This window comes from Galeopterus variegatus, unplaced genomic scaffold (assembly GCF_000696425.1).
Source record: "Galeopterus variegatus unplaced genomic scaffold, G_variegatus-3.0.2 Scaffold1975, whole genome shotgun sequence".
In the NCBI taxonomy this organism is placed as follows: domain Eukaryota; kingdom Metazoa; phylum Chordata; class Mammalia; order Dermoptera; family Cynocephalidae; genus Galeopterus; species Galeopterus variegatus.
This window is the reverse complement of record NW_007728086.1, coordinates 14,355-38,205: the sequence shown is the minus strand read 5'-3', so window position 1 is coordinate 38,205 and position 23,851 is coordinate 14,355. Positions and strand designations below refer to the sequence as shown.

The 23,851-nt window shown below is 34.0% G+C and overlaps 1 protein-coding gene across 1 annotated transcript in view; it reads left to right on the top strand.

Moving 5' to 3' along the window:
- LOC103596295 (neural cell adhesion molecule L1-like protein) overlaps window positions 1-23,851 on the top strand; it is a gene marked incomplete at its 3' end in the record, with an annotated part of 146,967 nt that overhangs the window by 114,812 nt on the left and 8,304 nt on the right. Inside the window, exons 2-6 of the mRNA XM_008579896.1 lie at window positions 2,344-2,524; window positions 7,823-7,928; window positions 9,794-9,981; window positions 21,530-21,652; window positions 22,724-22,894. Of these exons, the coding sequence (XP_008578118.1) occupies window positions 2,434-2,524; window positions 7,823-7,928; window positions 9,794-9,981; window positions 21,530-21,652; window positions 22,724-22,894 (679 nt within the window). The remainder of the gene's footprint in view (window positions 1-2,343; window positions 2,525-7,822; window positions 7,929-9,793; window positions 9,982-21,529; window positions 21,653-22,723; window positions 22,895-23,851) is intronic.

The following is a 23,851-nucleotide window of genomic DNA, read 5'->3' as shown; positions in this document are numbered from 1 at the left end:
TTTTTTTTTTTTTTTTTTTTTTTTTGTGACCAGTAAGGGTTTCGTAACCCTTGGCTTGGTGTCGCCTGCACCGCACTCAGCCAGTGAGCGCCCGGGCCATCCCTATATAGAATCCAAACCTGCGGCCTTGGCGCTGGAGCGCTGCTGCGCTCCCAGCGCCACACTCTCCCAAGTGAGCCACGGGGCCGGCCCCTCTTATGTCTCTTAATGTATAGTTTTATTTTAAGGCAGGGATTCATTGTTACATCCTTTTATGAAAAAAAAATGTCCTGGGTCAAGACTATGTTGTTAAGACCATTAAAATTCCAAAAGTCACATCATCACTATTGAACCATGTAGTATTTATGAGCTACTTTACTATAACAATTAGAGTCTGTTAAACTTGCTGGCCTAAATCATTAGATTAGTTGAAATTGAACCCATTCTCACATATTTGGCTATCTAGTATTTTTATATCTTATTCCAAGGTGGGATGATATATGAGATCCTAATCTGAAAATACAGTTTCCTAATAGCATCGTGGTTTTCAAAGGCCTGCTCCATACAAATAGAGGGCAGCTCATTAAACACATGGATGAGAGATGCCCTTAAAGCAATCAGCCCTGAATATTAATGGCACAGAATATTAAATAATTGATTGCAGGTAAAGAATGATATATAACTATAACCAATGAATTTAGATGACTATTATTAAACTGTTTCAGGGAAGAGTGTGAAAAGGAAAATTAAAAAGGGCAAGGCATTAATATTTTCTTCAGATTTTTCTTCTTAGAAATAGCTACATGGTTCAGTGTCTTCTAACTTTGTATAAATATATAGAACACAGATTTTTGTAGTTAAAGGTAGTGCTCTGATTTTTGTAATAAAAACTTTTTTTTTACATTTTATTTCATTGATCGAAATAACTCATGTCATCAGGAGAGTAGTGTCAATTAACATAGTGACATATTTGAAAATAAAATTTTAATTACTAATGTAAGTTATTTGTCATTTTAGGAAATATTCTGAAGCACACAAGGATAATCTTTTCAGATGGGTCAATTGAGATTGGACAAAGTAGAGTAATGCTATTATTCTAATTCAGGACAAAGATTCATAACTTTTTTTGGGGGGGTGGGGAGTAAAGAGGAGTATTTTACTTTTCCCAAAGTAAAATCTAAATAGTATCACTGTCCCTTAAGACTTTGAAAATTATAAAACAAAACAACATTAGTTACTACTTTAAATTTGACCTACCTGTGTACATATGTGAAAGATACAGGTTCATAATCTCTTAAGATGCAATCTAAGATGAAATTAAAAAGTCAAAATTCTTGGGCCGAGCCCGTGGCGCACTCGGGAGACTGCGGCGCTTGGGAGCACAGCAGCGCTCCCGCCGCTGGTTCGGATCCTATATGGGGACGACCGGTGCGCTCGCAGCACTCACTGGCTGAGCGCGGTGCGGCCGGTCTCAAAAAGGACAAAAAAAAAAAAAAAAGTCAAAATTTTTAAACATAAATTTCATGGCTTTCTTGTCTCCATCTTCATTAAAATTTTTTCACAAATTCTGTAATCAATCTTTAGGAAAAACAGAGACAGTTATATACCTGAAAGGCTATCACATTTTGGAACAAATTGTTATACTATTACTTTTAAGAATACATTATAAACGATGTTTAGATAGCTGTTATATTTCAGAAAATATTGAAATAATAGGAGTAAGTAAAGAAAAAACGAAATTTTAATTCTTATTTTATTACTATAAACTTTGGAGTAAATAAACATTCTGCTTAAATGGGAAGCAACTGATGCCATTTTCTTCTGTTGAACCAAACCCGCATTTGTAAATTTTAGTTAAAATAGTAGGTCCTTATCTATTCTGTATTCTTCTTTTCCTTATATCTTGCTAGAACTATTCATCTTCTATTGGTGTAAAAATTTTGAACATAAAAAGTTATCTCACCAGAAAAATCAAAGATTTATATTTGTGATTCTTAATAATAATTCAAATGGGGTTTGATGTCTAATATAAAAATTGATTGAAAATGAGCTACCTTTTGAATGAAATTAACTAATTGAAGTTATTCTCTTAGCCATTGACACTCAGTGTGAAATAGAGTACCTTCCAAGTAAAAGTTTCTCTGATGATTCATTGGACTAGTTTATGGTTTACGATATATATTCACTGCCATTTATTTTATATGTAAAGAGGAAAAACTAATTTTATTTATGTGGCGCTATTAGAGAACAGTTTGTAAAGAGGAAAACATACTGCCAAACAGAAAAATGTATTTAATTTCTGTTATGTTGACATTTTAGAGTATGTGAACTAATATATTATTCTGTTTGTTTTTGTGTTTCCAGGTTAACTACATTTTCCTCAGCTTTATACCAAAACTAAGAGAAGACATTACGATTTTCATCATTTCTGGGTTGTTTTCTTCCTGAAGAGCAATGGAGGTGCTTTTAAATGGAAGAGGATTAATTATATCCTTAATTTTCCTTCTGTTGAAATTCTCAACAGCGATTGAAATACCACTCTTAGGTAAGGTGATAGCATTCAGTACCTATTTATGGAATTTTATATTTGCATTTTGATTTTTAAGTAGAATACTTGGAGTTTGACGATATGACTTTCTACTATATTTCTATATATTTTCCAGCAATCTGTCATCAAAATTTATGTTTGCTGTTTTCGTTTTCCAGGTAACTGATATTTGGCTACTACAATCATTTTGCAGTTCAGGTTTTTTGCCTCTTAGCACATAGCAAGAAAAATAATCTATAGATCCAATGGTATTTTGCTATCTGTCTAAGATTGTCTGTAATAATACAAAAAGCTTTTACTTTTGTACACTTAGGTTAATTTATTTCGGAGAGGCTTGTGATTCAGAAATTACTGGCACTCAAACAATTATACCAAAAAGGAACTGAATAAACTTTGAATTCTTTAAAAAAAGACTATATATTTAAGAATAAAACAATGTATTTGAAAAATGAAAAAGACATTTTACAACTAAAAATATAAGACGATATGAACTTAAAATCTAGAGTATTATGTAGTATGAATTCATATCAAGAGGTTAGTCGGTGGTCTTATGGAAATACATGTCTTAACATATGTTGGTAAAAATGGATCATAAATTTGTTTGAAATAGTTATAGTAATTAATTATTCAAAAAATAATACATCTGCAAACACAATTTATGAGATAGTACATTGCATCTGTAATGTAGGGATTTGGGGAATTTTTCTTGTGTTACAAGCATATAGGATATAAAAGACCCTTAAGAGGTTACTTAGAAATTTTTATCCATACAGTTCAGGTATAATTCCTATATAATTTGGAGAGTTATAATATAAGTGGTATTAGTTGTTTGTTAGAATTAGCATTGGAAATGATCTTTATGGATCATCTAAATTCTAGAGAAATAGTCTCGAACTCAGAAAATGTAATTGCTGTTAGAAAAGTACTAACAATGAACTGAAGCTTTCTTTTTGAATTACTCAGACAGACTGAATGTGAATAGAAAAGGAAATGAGTCTCTAACTGTATAACATAATGTCTTTTAAAACCATTTCTGAGGGCTGTCTTAAATTCCTTCATGTAGGAGTTTTACATCACATACTTTGCGAAGCTTTGCACTTGTAGTTCAACCCCCCAGGTAAAAATTCCTTCTCTACTGTTCTTAGCAGATAGTTAAGACTGTTTCAATATTCCCATTTCTTAAGGAATTCTTCTTACCTGTCCTACAGATATACAGACTGAGAGTTCTCTTTACATTTAGCTGAAATATTTCAGCCTACACACGATATATCAAATTTCATCACTGGCCAGCTTAGTTGTAAAAATTCTAGTTAAGAGGCTGAAGTACCCTCATCTTTAGTGGATTCTTTTGGTTTGAATATGGAAGGCTTGATTAAGAGCAAGTTTCTTGGTGATCCTGAGAAAAAGGGGTTAATAATTTCACATTTTCTTCTCAGTAACAACAAAGTTGCCACTGAGATTCCTGATTCAGGTTCTTGATCATATTCTTTGACCTACACACTTATTCTTCATCTTTTCTCACTTTGTTCATCAGTGGTGAAGGAGGTGAAATTTTGTGTTAATCCATGGCACACATTTTTATTCTGGTTGTCTCAATTACTTATGCATTTTCATGCTGTAACATCCTTAGACAACAATTGTCATAAAATATTAATGGCATGTTTTCAGAACTGAATATTATTCATTTATTTCAGTACTCCAGAGCACTCACTAGTAAATGCAACTAAGGCAGGTATCCAATTTGAATGTCAACAATCCTGGTGTCTCTGTAATTGGCCTAATTATAGAGGAAAGGATTTATAATGTAGAATATATATTCTTATAAACACCCAAAGGCTATTAGCTCCATTCCCTGAGTAATTAGTTATTGCTGAGCCTTTACAACCTTAGCAAATTTAAGGAAGAATAATGTTCTACTGAACAAGTTGTTTGCAAGTTATTCTCAGATGAGGGACTGTTGCTGTTGTGCATTATCCCTCAGCATTTATAACTGTAATAAAATTTAAATAATATGAATTTGCAGTGACCTCAAGATCTGCTCTACTTAGAAATAGCAGTAATCAGAAATAAAGTAAATGTCAATGAAAACATGGATTTTTTAGCATGTTAGTAAAATATTTATAAATATCCTATGGATAAAGACCAACCTTAAACTAATGTCCATAAGCTAGTAAAACTTATCAGATTTATTAGGCAAAAGTAAAGAAAATGGAATTTTAGAATTGGAAAGGGCAGTTAGTTATTATTCTAGGCTAGCTGTCAATGCTCACAATGTGTTTTGTAGACCCTTTGGGGTCCCAGAGATACTAATAACACTAAGTTGCTATTTTTACTATTTCACCGTGTTATCATTTGCTCTGATGGGACAAAAGCAATGGTGGCAAAACTGCTGTTGCCCTAGCTTAGTCAAGGCATTGGCACCTGACTGTACTCATACTCAAGGTGTTCTTCATGGTCACGTACTCACAGTAAATAACCTAAAAAAGAAAATGGTTTTGGGCCGGCCCAGTGGCGCACTGGATAGTGCGCCGCTTGGGAAGCGCGGCGGCACTCCCGCCCGAGGGTTCGGATCCCACATACAGACCGGTTCCCGCTCACTGGCTGAGCGAGGTGCAGGAGCAACACCGAGGGTTGCGATCCCGTTGCCGGTCCCGGTCTGGTACGGGGGCGACACTGAGGGTTGCGATCTGTTGCCGGACACGGAAAAAAGACAAAAAAAAAAAAAAAAGAAAATGGTTTTGCTTAAGATTTCAATTGTTGAAGCAGTTAAACATTATTAATTGCAGTAATTTCCTACCTTTGAATAATTCTTTCTAATATTGGGATGAACTGGGAAATAGACATAAAATAATTCTGCTGCGTATCAAAGTACGATGATTGTTTCTGTTCCTTGATTGTATCATTACTTGAGTCCTAAGCTGGGCATCATTTTTACTTGATAATATGACTGACAAATTGCAGTCTCTCAGATGGATATAAGGTGGATATTTTCCTCAAAATGAACCAAGAGAGCCTGTCATTTCAAGGTCAACAACTGGCAATATATGTTGTCAACGATAAAATTTGGGTGTTCAAGCAAAATTTTTGATATTCTATAATGAAATATGTCAATATTTGGAAGATCTGTGTAACTCAGTGAACCAGTATTTTTTCCAAATGTCTACTGCATGATGTTACAACATCATGTTAGAACATCATGCATAGGTTTAAAAGAGCCCATAAGTAAAATAGTTTAATGTAACAGAATATGAAATGTTTATTGATAGGTTTCAGATTCCACATTACAATAAACTTTTAAGAAATTACCACTTGTTTGGTTTCAGTGTACTAATCAATAGGAATATCTGCAATAATCAGAAAAGACTATAAAATTTCCCACCGTTTTTCAACTACATATCTACACAAGGCTGAATTTCCTTCACATTTTTAAACAAATCAACCTATTGCAGCAGATTGAACGCAGAAGCAGATTTGAGAATCCAGTTGCCTTCTCTTAAGAAATTAGAGATTTGTAGTAATGTAAAACAGTGCCACTCTTTTCATTATATTCAGTTTTTCATAAAATGTTATTTATTTCAGCATATCATAGGATTATTTTAAATGCATTCATACATAAATATTTTAAGTATTTTCTAGTTTTAATTCCTAATATGGTTAATGTTGTTAGATATAATCCACATGAACAAAAGCTCTTTGGGATATCTTATAATTGTTAAGAATATAAAAGAGATGTGAGACCAAAATGTCTGGGAGCAACTTATCTGGGCTGAATCCTTAATTTTATAAATAAGAAAACAGAGAGTGGTTCAGGGCCTGGCGCAATGTCACAGGTTTTAGGGTCCTATTTGTAACTCTATTGTGGGATATTACTCAAATAAATCAGGATCTTTGCCTGCCAGCAAATTGCTTTTCTCAAAACATCTTTGCCAAACTCAGATTCCTGCTGCTGAAAAGTTTGCATTTCCTTACAAATTTTACCCTGTCCCTTTATTAGAGGTTCTAAGAACTGTATTAAAATAGGAATGTCTCAATTTGAAAAATGTTGAGTGTTCATTGGCAGTAGATCTTTACATACATTATGATCTGTGTCCTATTTCCAGACAATCCAAGTTTGTATCTTTAGCAGTAGTACATGTATTTTATAGTTCCCACAATTCTCAAAAATGTGGTCTAGCTACCTGACTGGGTGAGAGGCAAAGTCACCCCCTATTTTTTCAAATATTATTTGTTTCGAGGGATTACTAAACTTGTCCAGCACTAGCAGAATTTATTACAAGATGAGGGGGTATTTGAATATGAAGACTCTATTAACAACAACAAAGAACCCATATTATGTATTAGCTATTATTTTTGCATTAATGATTATTAGTGGGTTAAATTCTATAAGAAAAAGACCCCCAAAAAGCAAAAACTCAAGCTTCTAAGAGGTAAGTGGGAAAAAGATATAAAAGGAAAGTGTATAAATGGGAAATAACAAATACTAAGCAAGTTAATGGAAAAACATTTATTGGTAAAAGCAATAAATGGAAATTGAAATAAAGAGAATGGGGAGGTTATATTTTCTTTTGTAATAAATAGTAAAATACTTTTATCACTTTTAAATGCTAGTGTTCATTGGTGGCGAGGATGTGGGGTACCTCTGTACTCACGTGTTGTTTGTGGTCAATATCTCTTGATAAAATGATATTAGCATTTATCCAGCGTCATTACCATTAGTGTGCATTCCTGCAAATTTATTATAAATCAGTAATTTAGCATAGGAAAAATATATATGCTCAAGGATGTTTATTGAAATACATGTTACCTGGAAAGAAAAAAAAAAAAGAAAAACAATATAATGTCCAATAAGAAATAATGTGAAAGCAGAAAATTATTTATAATGTCTATACAGAAGCATAAAAAATCATAAAGAGAACTTAAAAAATGACTGAACTAAATAAAAATGCATATGCACCTCAATGTAGACTGAATGTCAATAATTTAAAAAGTACTGTAGATAGTTTAAAGTTGCAATGATATGGCAGTATTTGTTGTGCTTTAAAATTTGTTACATTATTCTGGGTTTAAATAAAATCAACAAGTTAAGTAACATAAGATGATGTCAGTGAAGTGTATTCCTTAGGAGTAAACACATGTTGCAAAGAGGAAGTCAGGTTTCTTTCATAATTTTCACTCCTGTATCATTCTTTTACTTACCAATACAGAAGCTTGTTAAAAAGTGTTCCTGTTATAGCTAAATTAATCTTGCCCAGTTTTTGAGGAGCATGTTCTTTAAGAACTTATTTTAATATTTAGTTCAACAGGTTCCAACAATCACGAAACAGTCAAAAGTGCAAGTTGCCTTTCCCTTTGATGAGTATTTTCAAATTGAATGTGAAGCTAAAGGAAATCCAGAGCCAATGTGAGTATTCCTTCAAACTCAGTAGTTCCTTAAATCTGTGCTGTCCTTTACACTGTATTTTACTCTGACCATCATAAGCTTCTTGAAATAGAAAACTGCATACTCATATGATTGAAGCTAAGGGTTTACAAGTGAATAACAGCCAAGTGTGTAAAAAAGTTTGGTTATTTTACATATGTTCTGCCAGTTGAATTTATTTTACCATAAACTAAAGTGCCTTATGTTAAATACTTAGAGCTGTCTTTGGCACAATGGAAGTACTCTACAATTCCTTACCATAAAAGTAAAGAAGGTAGCTGAAAACTAGAAAATCCTTTATTTTACTTAGTGAAAGGTAACATTAATCTAAAGTTAACACATTTACGAACAACATTCTAAACATTTATTATTGTATTTCTTTAAATTTGACACACCTCTTATTCTGTGAATAAGTTACTTGATTTTTTTTTTTAAGTTCTCATAGAAATACTGTCATGCCAGATGGCAGAACACTATCTACATGGTATGCTACTATCTCTTATTGTTTTATTAATTCAATAATTTTCATATATACAAATTTACATAGGTAAGTGTTATATAGACGAATAAAATCTAATCGGGAAGTCATTATTTGTCTATTAGATTGATCAAGATCAAAATGTTCTTTATATTATTGTTCATGGAACTGACACTATTGCATATTGTGGTGGGAATTTAATGTGTATATATTTTTCAGGAATACAATTCTGCAATATTTATCAAAGCATAAAAAATTTCTGACATTATTGGCCTATTAATGTCATTTCCAAGAAATTGGCCTAAATAAATACTTGAACAATTACCAGAAAATAAATATGTATGGTTGTTTATCACAATATTGTTCATAAAAGGGAAAACATTGAAATGTTTTAGTTAAAATAGTAACCAATGGCAGAAGATAACATAGTGATAAAAACTGTCTTTACTAACGTTGTTAGAACTAAAAAAAATCAGTTGGTAGAATTATATATTCAGCATGGTCTCGAATATGTGACAAATAAGTCTAAAAATAGGAAATTAGGAAATAAACCAACCGATAATACTTGCTTGTGTGTTTTTGGATTTTGAGTGAGCTTTTTTACACACAAGCACAAATGTATTATATGTTATTGATGGATCTTGGATTTGACTGGCACCATTGTGTACACAGTAAGCACAAAATAGCTGCAGGCCTTGTCTTCCACTCCAGCACCAAACACCTCCCGCACTTCCCTTTATAAGAAGCCTCAAGACTTAAACAGAAACCCTTTTGCTTCCTCAAGGATGCCGTTCTCCACCCTGGTCACATAGTTTCCACATTAGCATAATGTCCCTCCTTGATGGTATCAGCCAACCCTTGGCACCCTATATAAGCTCTACCACTCCCACACCTGGTGCTGTCCTCCACTTTGAGGGCAGCCCTGGGCTGCCCCCCCACCCCCACTTTGGATGCAGCCTGGCAGATTCTTTTCCTTTAATAAAGCTTGATCAGTACCCAGCATCTCAGCTCACTTTCTTTCAATTGTATGTTATAAATATATTTATTGCAAAAATATTGTCTCAAAAATATTGGTAATAATCTTGCATTATATTTCTTATTAGAAAAATTTAAGAATAACATTAATTAAAAAGAGCAGAACAAAACCCAACTTCAATTGCATTCTTTTAGTTGTCACAACTTTTTCATCGATTCTAAGATTTTCAGATTTTTCTGAGATCCGTATTTATATTTTATTATATTCCATCAAATAGATATTTTTTACTATAAAATGTCTTGGCTTGGTCATTTTTGTGTATTTGTTTATACTTTAAAATTAACAAATATGTTATAATTTTTCAGGATTATTGAGTCTAGTTTTATCCTACAGATTTATGTGGACTAAGGATGACAAGCATTTTAATCTCTCTGACCCTCGGATAATCGTATCTAACAATTCAGGAACATTCAAGATCCCAAATGAGGGGCACATATCTCACTTTCAAGGGAAATACCGCTGTTTTGCTTCTAATAAACTGGGAGTTGCTATGTCAGAAGAAATAGAATTCGTAGTTCCAAGTAAGTATTACAATGGAGATTTTCTTTTTTGACAAATGTTTTAGAGAAGTGTTAAATAGGAGTTATATTGGGCACTAATGAAATAAAGCATTTTTAATTTAATCAGTTTATGTATGTCTTATATTTTATTTATAAGGGCAATTCTCTCACAGATCTTGTGGCTTAAAATTGGATGACCTTAGACAGCAACATAATTTTGTTTTGTTTCGGTAGACTTACATCTAATATGGGAAAAAATAATACCACTTTGCCTCACACAATGAGAATTAAGTTAAATACGGTATTATTTAGATTTGGCTAAATTAAGCTACAGTAATAGATTTCAAAGCCCATGTATCAGCACAAAGTTATTCTTTGATAATGCAGTTTGCTGTGGGTCTGTCAATTCCTCAGGGCACATGTTCTGTATGTGACTTCCTTGGTGATCCAAGCTGATGAAGACACATCATCATCCTCTGGTGGCATCATGTGAAACATGCCACTTTGGTCAGAGTCTGGGACAGAGAGCATAATCAGTTTTATGCAGTCACTTAAATGCTTCCAGGGAGAAGTTACACGAGCACCTTCTACTCGTATTTTCTTAGGTGGGGCAAAGCACGCCACATTGCCTGACCTAACTCAATAACATGAGTGCCCATTAGAAAAGGAGAACCAGCTGTTGGTATTGCTAAATAAAAATCATGGAAAACTGCAAAGCACTTTGCTATTAAAGGTGTTATTTATTTATCAGTAATTGTCACCAGGAGTAGTTTATTATTAGCATATTTTGCCTTTGTTCATGGGATTTTTGATGAGCACCTTCCATATTTGGTCATTTATTTTTCCTGATCTTAAGGTGTACATCATTACACAGTTCTAACCAAAGGTTTTACAGGGTAGATTCTTACATATAAAACTGTCAGTTACCTTCTACTTGGCAATTTCTTCTTTCAGAGTCCTGGACACTGAAAGAATTCAAAGAAAGTCCTAGATCCTACAAAATATGGACATTTGATTCCGGGGTGCAGAATGTACACAGACTTCAGAAAAACAAATAATGACCATTGTTTATCACGCAAGTTGTGAGAGAGCATTGTATTTAAATTGCTCTATTTAAATTGCTCTAAAGTTCTTATATAATTCTAGAGGAGGGAATATAGATAACATTTTGAGTCTTATAAGTAAAATATGCATCTTAAAATTTATAGAGTAATTATACTAAAAGTATAGAAAAGGACTGAGTGATTATGAAATTTTGTGGTGCATGGGGAGGGATAAAAGGTAAGAACGGAGAGAAAACAAGAAAAATGAGATAAGTAGAAAGAAAGAAATGTAGAAATAAATCCAAATATGTCATGAATGAAAGATAGAAATAGAATAAGTGCTCCAATTTAAAAAACAAAACAAAACACTGTGACTCTTTACAACATAATACATCTAAATTATAAAGATACAGAATAAATCAAAATGAAAAAGATAGAAAAGATATCCCAGATAAATGCTATCCAAAAGAAGGTAGATATAACTACATTGATATCAGTCTAGACTATTTTAAAAAGCATTCCTGGAGATTAATTCACTAAGTATGTATAATATTGAAATACAGGAAGCAAAAATAGAAGTACAAGGAGAAAGAGATAAATCTATCATAATAATGAGAGATATTAACATATCTCTTTCATTATTTGGTGGCTCAAGTTGAGAAAAACATCAGTAAGCATGTAGGAGGTTTAAATAGCCCAGTTATAAGCTCCTGCTAAGGAACATGTACAGAACATTGTCCCTAAAACTGCAGAATGCATCTTTTTATGTGCACAAGAAAATAATTGTATTTGATGACACTGAGCTGTGAAGAGAATATGATCAATATGGAACTATGGTAGAAATCGATAATGAAAAGAAAACTAAAAATGTTTTATGTCCTTGTTTTTTTAATTGAAATGTAATTGAATATTCATATTTGTGAGGTGCAGAGTTGAATAGAAATACCTGTGTACAATGTGTGATGATCAAGTCAAGAGAGTTACCATATTCATCATCACAAAATGTAATCATTTCTTTGTGTTGAGGACATTGTATCTCCTCTCTTCTAGTCATTTGATAACGTGCAGTAAATTAATGTTAATTAAAGATGCCTACCTCGACTATACATCAATAGAACTTATTTTTCTTGTCTCATATCTTTGAAAATGAATAAACATATCTCTAAGTAACTCATAGGCCCAGTAACAAATGGCAAGGGAAAATAAAATATGTTTTGAAGACAGCAAAAACTCTGCATAACTAAATATATTTGATGCAGCAAAAGCATTATTAATAAGGATGTATGTCGTTTTAAAAAACTTATATTTGAAAAGAAGAAAGGATAAAAATTAATTATGTCAGCTTATTAGGTAACGTAATTTTAGGGTGAAAATGAATGAGCTAACTTAAAGTAGCAGAATAAACTGGAAGGAAGAGAGAAAATAGTATAGAAAAAGTAAATCTAACAAAGTGGTATGCAACCTTTACAGTGAAAAGTATGCATATTTATTAAAAAACACTGTCTATATAAACCAGGAATATCTGTGGTAGTATTGTTTGTATTAAGAAATATACTGAGGGAAAAAAGTTACTTATAGTAGCATTGGATAAGTAAGTTGTGATATATTGATACAGAAAATACTACTTAGGAGTGAAAAAAACTTCAGAAATATATTGAGCAATAATAGCAAATCTTGGAGAAATACATACAGTGTGATTTTATTTATGTAAGTTCAAAATACAGTCAGCCCTCTATATCTGGATTCCCCATCTACAGAATCAACCAACAGTGGATCGAAAATACCCTATTTTAATACATGCATATACTGCACAATGATTCACTGAAGGTAGATAGCATAGTTTTGTACCCATTAGTCCACAACTTTTATTGAAACAACATACTGTACCCCTAAATATGTACAAGTGAATATTAAAATATTTTGAATAAAAAAAGAAAGATAATACAGTATTTGTGGGATGCAGAACCTGTGGATGTGGAGGGCTGACTTTTTGCATCCGCAGGTTCTGCAGGGCTAGACTGGGAGACATGAGCATCCAGGGATTTTGTTATCTGCAGGGGTCCTGTAACTAATCCCCTGTGGATACCGAGGGACCACTGTATGCAAAACTAAGTAAAATATTGATAAGGAGTATGATTTTATGTGATAAGATTATAATGAAAAACAAGAGAATGATAAAAACCATTCTCAGGATAGTAGTTACCTCTAAGTACCGAGGGACCACTGTATGCAAAACTAAGTAAAATATTGATAAGGAGTATGATTTTATGTGGTAAGATTATAATGAAAAACAAAAGAATGATAAAAACCATTCTCAGGATAGTAGTTACCTCTAACGGAAGTGGGAAGGGCTGGGATCAGCACCAGACAGAAAGGTAATAAAAATATTGTTGTTTGTAAAATAGATGGTGAGTAAAAGAGGTTCAGTCATATTTCTTTCTTTCTTAGTATTCTTCACATTTATTTTATAAATGGTCTTTTTGCATACTCATAATGAGTAAGTATGTAGCATATTGATTGGTCTGAAGTAGTTGTTCTGGGTTATGAGATATTATAGCATAGATATGGACAGAGCAGTGACGTGTAAACTCGGAAGTGGCCCCAGGAGTTTGGATTTGAAACGACACGCAATAGGAAATGTTTATGAATTCTGGATCAGAAAGTATTGCCATGAAGATTGCAGTTAAGAATCATGGAACTATACACACACAAATACACACACACACACACACACACACACACACACTTAACTGAAATAAGACTAGAAATATAAAATGAGAGAGAGGGAGATCAAATATCTGTTGTAAAAGACAATGCATTAGGGTGATCCCTAACCTGAATTCTAGTGGTTGCTATGGTGATGCAAAGGAAAAGGCAGTAAGTAGCTAGATCTATTGCAAAGAAAAAGAAATGGCACAATTTAGTATAAGATTCTGCAAGTAAAGAATTTTTAAAGTATTTTCTCTCGTTATCTAAGCAGACCAAGTGAATGAACAATGTAAGGATAATTCTGGCCCAGCATATGCTAATCTTGTAGTGAAGAGTTGGGAGTTGGATCTCAGCTATGTATTGGGTAATTGCTCTATTTTTCTGCTGCTGTAGAAAAGAGCAAAATTAATTAGATTTCTTATGCATCATTTCCAGTCTCTCCTAAAATAACTTCATCATCTGACAGCTTTCTGTAATTATATGTTGAATAGGACCACTACCCTAACACTTAGGAGTTTTATAAACCAGAGATCATCTAAAGCTTCCTACAACCTTTAACAATTGATTCTTCTCTTAAGCTGTAGAGAATCGATTCTTCTTTTATATTGATAGAAACTTTCTGATTTGAGTTTTAGAGTTTATTTCTCTCAATCTGCTGTTATTACTCCCTACAAATAAAAACCTGTACATACAATGTTCAGTTTTCTATTTTCAACAACACTGTAGTTGAGTTTGCTGAGGAAAGAGTGAAAGAAAAAAACAACCAAACAAACAAAACATACTGTTTTCAAATACATGGAAAACTAAATGGGTTTTCCAAGACATGAAATAGGGATTTACTCAGTTTATTTTTCAACAAGTCTTTGTTAAACTTCCCTCATGTGCCAGCCACTTTTCTAGTAATTTGGGATATAACTGAACAGAGACTCCTCTCAAGAAATTTACATCCTAAGGATGTGGCAGGTGGCTCTGGTAAGAGTGGAAGCTATTTTCTTGCCTTCATTATTTAACTATCAATAAGGTTAAAATGATAACATAAATAATTCTACTCTGGCTATTTAATACTACCCACCTTCAGGGAACAGATCAGATTTCTCCTCATAGCATTCCTAATCTATGCTGGCCTATACTGATTTTTCTTTTCTCTGATTTTTTTAAGCAACTTTTTTGAGGTATTATTTACATGTCATAGACTTGACCTGTTTTCAGTGTACAACCAACAATTTTTTAGTGGAACATCATCATAATCTAGAATTAGAACTTTTCATCATCACAAAAAGATGAACAATTTTTTAGTGGAACATCATCATAATCTAGAATTAGAACTTTTCATCATCACAAAAAGATGTCTTGTGGACACTTGGAGTCATTCTGTCCCCATCCCAGCCCTAGGCAACCCCAGATCTACTTTCTGCCTTTTGTACTTTTCTGGATATTTTATATAAATGAAATCAAATAATATGTGGTCTTTTCCAAGTGGCTTCTTTCACTTAGCATGTTTTTGAGGTTATCCATAATGTAGCATGTATCAGTAGTTTGTTCCTTTTTATTGCTGAACAGTATTCCATTACATGAATACAACATATTGTTTATCCATTCACCAATTGTTGGCCATTTGGATGGTTTCTACTTTTTGGCTATTAAAAACAGTGCTGCTGTAAATTTTTTGGAGTTTCTAAAGCATTTAGTTGTGTACTTTCGGGAGAATCTGTTGTTTGTCATAGATATTAATTAGAATCCTTAAAAACGAGAAAGATGTTGTGCTGTTATATTTTTTCTTCTTTGCATTGCCTGTTAGATGCTGCAAAAATGCTTATTATTAGTGATTGATTTATTGGTTGATAGACTGAAGAATAAAAGAATGAATAAAAGTAATAATACAATTTTCACATACTGTTAAAATAATCTAAGAAATGGCAGACTTAAGGATGAAACCCTCTATATAATGTTTTCATGAAAACCAATTAGAATTACTAATGTGCTGGGTTTCTACATTTATGTAGCTTCCTCAGATTCCTCAGGACAGTTTCCTTAAGACAAACCCTGGCTTTTTACCAGTCTGATTTGGGAGGTGTGGAGTAGGAACAACGGCTCTGAGAGCAAATGCTAACTTCTTGTACTAATATGTGCAAACCAACCAAACAAGATCAGTTTGTTTAGTTGAGAGCACAACATTGAACTTTAAAAGTTTAACTAAGGCTGAGGATTTTGCCCACTTTGGTCAGAGTATGTGAATGACTGAAGTGAAATGGGCTGAATCGGGAATCCTTCCTTACTGTGAATTCATTACGAGCTCATGGACTGAAAGGCAGTGTTATTTCTCTGTGGTCTTAAGTGGATTAATGGGGTACTCTGCAGGAAATGGGAATCAATTAAATCTCTTTACAGATGGAAACTGGAGTTAGGGGATGTACCACATGTGGGGTCAGTAGCATGCATTCATGATAATGACTCCAGAGTGTAAGCAGTTTGCCAAGCACATTCAAGAGAGATGTAAGGCACTCAAAAGCCCACCAGACTAGGCCTGTAAACAGAGTGAGAAGTCAAAACAGATAAAGCTCTTTGAATAGGAAGATTAGCCCAGTGATGAGAAGGGGGAAAATAATTTAATTAAAAAATCGTAGTTCCACAAGAAATGCACATCATTTTCTCTGATTTGCCCCCTTCAAACTCCTCTGAAAAAGTTAATTCAAATATTTGCATAATATTACAAAAGTTGTTAGCATATAGGCCGCAGGAAAAGTCGGGAGCATCAGAAGAAAATTCCTTTGTTCCTTTGCCATCTCATCTCTAGACATGTGACTCTGAGTACCATGCAAAGTAAAAATATCTGAATAGTAACCAACATGTATAAGTACTTTCTAAGTACCCAGCATTATTTTAGTTGACTCACATAAAATATTTTATTTAAACTGACACAAATCAAATGAGTTAGGTGGCATTGTTATTGGACACACAGGTCCAGCCGCCTGCCCCCTTTCAAAAATGAGCCATTCAAAAGTCAAATGTTGGTGAAAATGGAAGTCGGCTTTTATTCAGGAATCCCAGTGACTTGAGGAAAGATGTTAAGCTCACCCATCTCTCCAGTAAACCTGAAGGAGGATGGTTGGCTAAGGCCATCTCCAAGACTCAGCTTTACTGAGGGGTTTTTAAAGAGGGGGATAAGGGAACAGAATGTGGGAAATGAAAAGCAGGAGGGAGGGAGACGTGAGCTGTGGGGACTTTGTGCAAGGTCTCACTAAAACTCCGTCTGATTTCTGCTCCCATCTTTGCTGTCATCTCAGGGTCCTGCTGGAGGGTGGAATCAGCGTAGCTTTATTGACATCTTCATTGGTTTCCCAGGGTCTGGATAGTACATGCAAGTCTGCAGCTAAAGGCTGGCTGGAAAAAAAATTTACATTCATGTAAATAATGTCATCGTGCCCGAAACCAAGGTTCAAAATATCAAATAACCATGGGAAAAGAGGGAACTCAGAGAAATGCATGTGAAGAGCTAAACCGTGTCCTTTGAAAATTTGCCTACAGCCCGTGCAGTGTTAGGTCCCAACATGGCTTCAGTCCTGCTCACCCCAACAATTACATTTCCCATTTTATGGATGAGGAAACTGAGGCACATTATGTAACAGGTTCAAGATCACATAGTAAGAGACAAAGCCAGGACTCAGCCCCAAGCACTTGACTCCAGAGTTCATGTGTGTACCTGCTGCTATCCAGGGTTTCCTATACTTAGATCATTCAAGTAACACGTCTTCTGGATGAGCAGAAAGGCACTGTACTTTTTTGTTTAAAATACCTTGATGTAGAGTATCAGAACCATGTAGATGCAGGAGATTATAGGGAAACCATTGGTTTTATTCCTTCAGTGCGAGAGAATAAGCTGTAGTGCTATTATATAACTTAGTAGTAGTTAAATTTCCAGTGCCTATTTCATTGACCTGATGAATTTTGTTTAGTTAAATACCCTGAGGCCATTTTCATTACTATTCTTCACTATTAATTGTGTTGGCATGAAAGAGTTGCACAGCTTAAGTTTCATAGTATCTCAACCCTTATGAAGCTTCTGACCTAATGAGACTTTTAAGGAGCCCAAAGAGAAGAATTCAAAGGATTTAGGATACCAGAGAAAAGTAAAAGGAGATACAGAAAGATAAGATACTGGTCTAAAGCTACTTAGCCAGTTAGTTTTAGTGCCTGGGGCAGAATACTGTTTATTCCATAAGATATCCTGTAGATGTAGAATCATGTTCAGAAATCTTCTTTATTTAAGGTATGAAGATGTTATTTTTTTTCTGTATATTATGTTGAAAGAATTGAGATGATGCATTTTCAAAACTCACTGACAGCACCTGAAGTTGTAGAGCTCCTACAGATTTCTTATTTGCAGATTTGCCGTGTCTTGATAGCTCTGGTAATGAGACTGGTGTGCAGCTAACTTGTCTCTAGGAAAGTTTTTCCATGCTAGATTTTAACTGGGGAAATTTTCACAAGCCTAGATATGAATATGTTTGAGTGTCACTTAAACTCTTGGAGTTGTTACTTGAAATTTGTCTACTATTTGGAATAATAAATGTGAAAGCCCATTGGAGAATAGTAAAGAGATAGATGCTGTGATATGCTTGATTTGCTGATATAAATAGACCTATAATCACATAGGAAAAAAATTAATTTCATTTAGACTTGGTTATAATGGGTCTTCCAAACATTTTTTAAAGACCTGCTTAGGTAGATGTTGATGATCCTTTTGCAGAGAGGACATTCGGGGTCAAGTCCAGTCTTATCGAAACACAGTCAAGTGATTTTGTAACTGGTGTTGATGGAAATTTGTTGTCAAGCTAGAGGAGTATAGTTGCCTCACATGAGCATACAGAAAAAAAATGTTTATAATTTACTTTGAAAAGTATTGCATCTGTCTGAATTCAACAATGCTAATGTTTATCACCAGAGAAACACAGTTAGTAAAAGTCATTAGTTAGAGTTATTTTTACGTAGAGTCATTTCTTTACCTGAATTGAGGTAGACTTCATGCCCGCTCTTGCGTTACAGTAATTCAATTTCACATTTACCTGTGAATATTAAAATTTTGCTTTCTAGCATGCCATCAAACTCGCTAAGTAGTTTCAAAGTCAAAGAATAAGACCTAAAAAATCCTGACAGGTAAATGTTCTTTACAATGAGTTTTCTAAGACCTTAAATTAATTAATGTATAAATACTAGTCCCTGTTTCCTGTTAGTGATTTCATCTTTAGATAAAAGCTGTTCTGAAGATTTATGGAATGTAAGAAAGAGTTTGGTAGACTTATAAATTTTATTTTATTTTATTTTTTTATTATTAATGTCTTGGAAGCCAGTTGAATTACATACGTATTTACATTTTTGGAATTAGAATGCTACAGTCTAGATTTAATTAACACATGGATGATAGTGCTTCACTGGCAGTATTCGTAATATGTGTTTGATTCATTAGATTTTTCTGAATGCTCTGAGGGAGCAGCTCTCCAATTAAGGGATTTATACATCTTAGTAATTAGCCATTTTACAATAAATATCATCCAGTGAACTGTATATTCATATTAGGCACTGTAAAGTTTTCTGTTATAAGAAGAGAATTACCTGCCCTTTTCATTCATTTACCAATCTATGTTTTCCTTCCTCTGTCGCCCCTTGTATCTGTGTATAAGTAGATTCAACAACTACCCCACACACACTAACTTCAATGCAAATGAATATGGAGCTTCAGTTGTAGCAAGTGACACTGAACAGGTGATTTGAATTTGGAGCTTTGGGTATATAATAGTTTTGTAAATTACAACATCTTATTTGCAAAGTGTACTTTCTGCAAAATGACTTGCATAGCATTTGCTCTCCACCAAAGTCAAGGCTTTTCCAAATAGCTGGCATAATATTTTATCTATAGGATCTTAATGTATTGAATGTACTAAACATACTTTCTGGTCTTTTGATGAAAACTTTATGTCACCTGTAGCAAAAATGTGATTCAAAGATAGTTGCCATTTTAAATATGATTTCAGAGTTTCCAGGAGAAATTTGATAGAATGAGTTGACCAGAAGGGAATCCACCAAAGGACTGACTGTCACATGGCTGAATGTATAAAGAGAACTGAAGCTTGCCTTCCCAAGTTGCAAAGGCACTGTAGTAACCTCCCTACTCCCTGCAATGTTAAGCTTTGAAAGGTCCTTGAATTTAGACAAAAAGCAATTCATTGTAACCAGCTGGTGCATCAATAAGAAAAATGTCAGCAAATTCCCTCAACCACAAAGAGTTGGGGTGAGGGTAGAGGGGTAGTAGGACAAATATACAGAAAATGCACAAAGCTTCTCCAGAAGAAATTTTGCAGTAAATGAGTACATCTTTAAACTTGCAAGTCTAAGCCGTTGTTTATCACAATTTAGGAAGGAGATACAGAGATGGAATATCCCCTAATAAATTCCATCAGGTCAGTACCATTATAAATGCCTTCTTATGGTCCCTCTCCTCTATAAGAGCCTGTGTAATTCCATAATGCAAATTCCCCCAACAAACTGGAAAGACACCAATATAATATTCAGGAAGAATATCCTTATAAATAGAAATTCTTTTATAAAAATATTAAACATTGGTGTTGTATTTCAAATTCTCTACATTTTTGACATATTGTCACTGTAACTGCATTGCTCTTTTGGGAAATTTACTCCAATATGGGGAGGAAACAATAGGCTGAAATATTGGAAAGTCTCCTTTCCTACATCGATGTTATTTCATTTATAATTTTATTTACTGGAAGTGATTCCAATGTGAGAGCTCTCTTTGCAACTTAAAGTGGTCATGGTTGTTTTTTTATTGCATTGTTACCATTTCCCCATGTGGGCTTTGAATTTTTTATTTAATGTGGTTAATGCTCTAAGTGGAATATTTGCCAGTCACATTCAAGGCATTCACAATAAAGCAAGGGATAGAGAATATGTAACTGCCTAAAAAAATCACAGTGTTTAAAGAAAACTGATTTTATATTTATCAAAACTAAAATGGGCAAATCCTACAGCTCAGGGTTTACACCTCTGCTCAGAAATATTCACAAGCATATTCTTGTCTTATTGATGTCACATAGCAAAAATATTCTTTGTCCAGGGTTTCAAAATACAAGGTATTTTTGGAGTTGTGTAAGGACGCACACCAGATCCTTTTTAAAAAAAAATATTTTAACGTTTACTTATACATATTTGTGGAGTACAGTGTTTTGTTTCAATCCATGTGTATACTGCACAATGATTCACTTAGGGTAGATAGCATAATTTTGTACCTGTTAGCCCGCTACTTGTCCTCCCCCAAACCCCACTAGCTTCCCCTCCTCTTCCATCCTCCCTCTGGTAACCATTATTCTACTCTCTACTTCTGTAAGAATCACTTTTTTTAAAATTCCACATATGCATATGATCATGCAGTATTTTTGTTTCTGTGCCTAACGTCACTTTAACATGATGATTTTCAGTTCTATCCATGTTACTGCAAATGATGGTATATCATTTCTTTTTATAGTGGAATAGTATTCCATTGTGTATATATACCACAGTTTTCCCCATCCATTCATCTGCTGATGGACATTTAGGTTGGCTATTGTGAATAGTGTTGCGATGAACATGGGAGTGCACACACCAGATCCTTAACAGTATTTTACCTCTGCAGTGGAAATTGAGAACCAGGATCTAGAGTGCTGAATTTATTAAAAATGCTCAATTTTTTTTAAGAACGTAGTAAGGTATTAGTTGTGACATTAAAAGTTAATTTTAAAATAATGTCGTAAAATGATTTTGTATGCCAGGTGTTCCAAAATTCCCAAAAGAAAAAATTGACCCTCTTGAAGTGGAGGAAGGAGATCCGATTGTCCTGCCATGCAATCCTCCCAAAGGCCTCCCACCTCTACACATTTATTGGATGAATATTGGTAAGTAATGCTCTGTTCTATCAATAATGGAGAATTCTATTTTCATGCACAATGTAAATAACATAATGAAACCAAAAATAAAATATTTATATAAGGTTATCAATGTGGAATCAGATTGATTTTAAAAATTACATAAATTTAAAGTCTGTGCCTAGTCCTAAATATAAACTGAAGTGTGTATGTGAAACACTAGAAAACCACTATTTATTTTTGTTTTTATTCCATCATATTTATAAAGGGGAGAGGCTACTGAAATGATAAAGTGTCTCTGTGAAGAAAATACTTTCTATATTCAAAACAACTTCTCTTTAGAATATAGCTGTGTTACAGTGATGGTGGTTTGTGTTTTGTGTGGCTAGCTTAATATTTCTAATTTAGTAATGTTCTACCTGCTAAATGCAGTGACTCACCAAGAAATTAGTATTGACCTTTGTGCTTAATTTTCCAAAAAGCTTTGCTGACTCTCGATTTGAAATTCCAGTCTCTTGTGAAGCCCACTTCTCACATTTGCCTCAGCAGTGCTGCTACATGTTTTCTCATTATGCCTCCCAGGGAAAAAATACTTGTGTAGCCCTCAGATGAAAGCTAATGAAGCTATTCATGGCTGCAACCAAAAGTTCTGGGCTCCAGTCACCCTAGAACCTTCCAGGCCTCATCCAGGAAAGAGACACAGTTTTGGGGACCTCTGTTTTAAAGCAATATGATCCAAAGAAAATAAAAATGACCATTAGGTCATTATATGAATTGACCAGTTTTCGGATAAGCCAGTGCAGACCAACAGAGCACAGGTGGAGGTCTGGATGGTAAGGAAAGGTCGTACGCACAGACTGGTTGTCCGCCAGTGGGCTTCTTTGGTTAATGGTGAAAACCACACTCCCAGGGGTTTTGTTGCTTCTATTTGTTTTTACTTCTTGCACAACCGTTGCTCCCATAGTACCAGACTTGAGAGCAATAGGAAGAGCAGACAAGAAAAATGAAATCAAATAATAGAAAAGAGTGGGAAATGAAAAAGGAAGATGAGATGTAATGAGGGACAGTTGCCCCTTTCGATGACAAGATATTTCTTTCCAGAATTAGAACACATTGAACAAGATGAAAGAGTATACATGAGCCAAAAGGGAGATCTATACTTTGCAAATGTGGAAGAAAAAGACAGTCGGAATGATTACTGTTGCTTTGCTGCATTTCCAAGATTAAGGACTATTGTACAGAAAATGCCAATGAAGCTAACAGTTAACAGTTGTAAGTCCAAATAATTTACCTTTCCATCACGAATGCTGAATGTAAATGTGTCTGTAATTCTGTTCTGGCTGAAACCATTTAAAGCCGGGTTGATACTTTCTGCCATTGTTTATTTCAACTCTAGAGACTTCATCCAGATGAAAGAGACATCTGCAGCTGCAAATTCACAGTAGCTCTGTCTCTTGCAGCCAGAAAATCAAATCTCAATTCACAACACAAATGTATTTCATTTGATATCTGCAGGATCTAGTCATTTTCAGTGGGTGAAATACACAAAGAAATTCCAGGGTTTTCTAAGCAAGTCTCAGACATTGATTCATTGTGATCTTAGATAACAAGCAGACTGAAAATGGGAGAGAAATAACAAAGAACCAAAAATAAAAGAATCAATATTAAAATTTTTATTATATCAAGCTTTTTTTGATCCTTCCCAAATTGGCAAAGTTATTTGAATTTCTCCTCTTCCCTACTTCATTCTGCAGATGCCAGTCTGGGTACCCAAATGGGAAAAAGTAATTAGTGACAGGAAGAACCATAATATTCCAAAGGAAGAGATAATCCCCAACAGTTCACTGACTGAATAATTGGCCCTGACATTGTTAAAAGTTGGCATTACCATTTCATTGTCTAATTTAGTCCATGATTTTTCATTGTTATGTGTGGGTGCAATATGCCAGGGCTTCACTATAACATCCTTTGAGTGGTCTCAATTCTCTTTAATGGAGCTATAACTTCAATTCTCTCCCCCTGGATTCATCTGTGGTAATTGACAATTAAGCTCATTGTAAGATTTTTTTCTATGTAAAACTCAATTCTCAAAGACAATGTTCTAGTGAAGCATGGTTCTACCTCATTTTATAATTTTTGTAAGAGGAAAATATGATTTTTCATTCTTTATTGACATCAGCATCTACCATTATGTTTGTGGGATTTTTTTCTTCCATTTTTTTTTTTTTT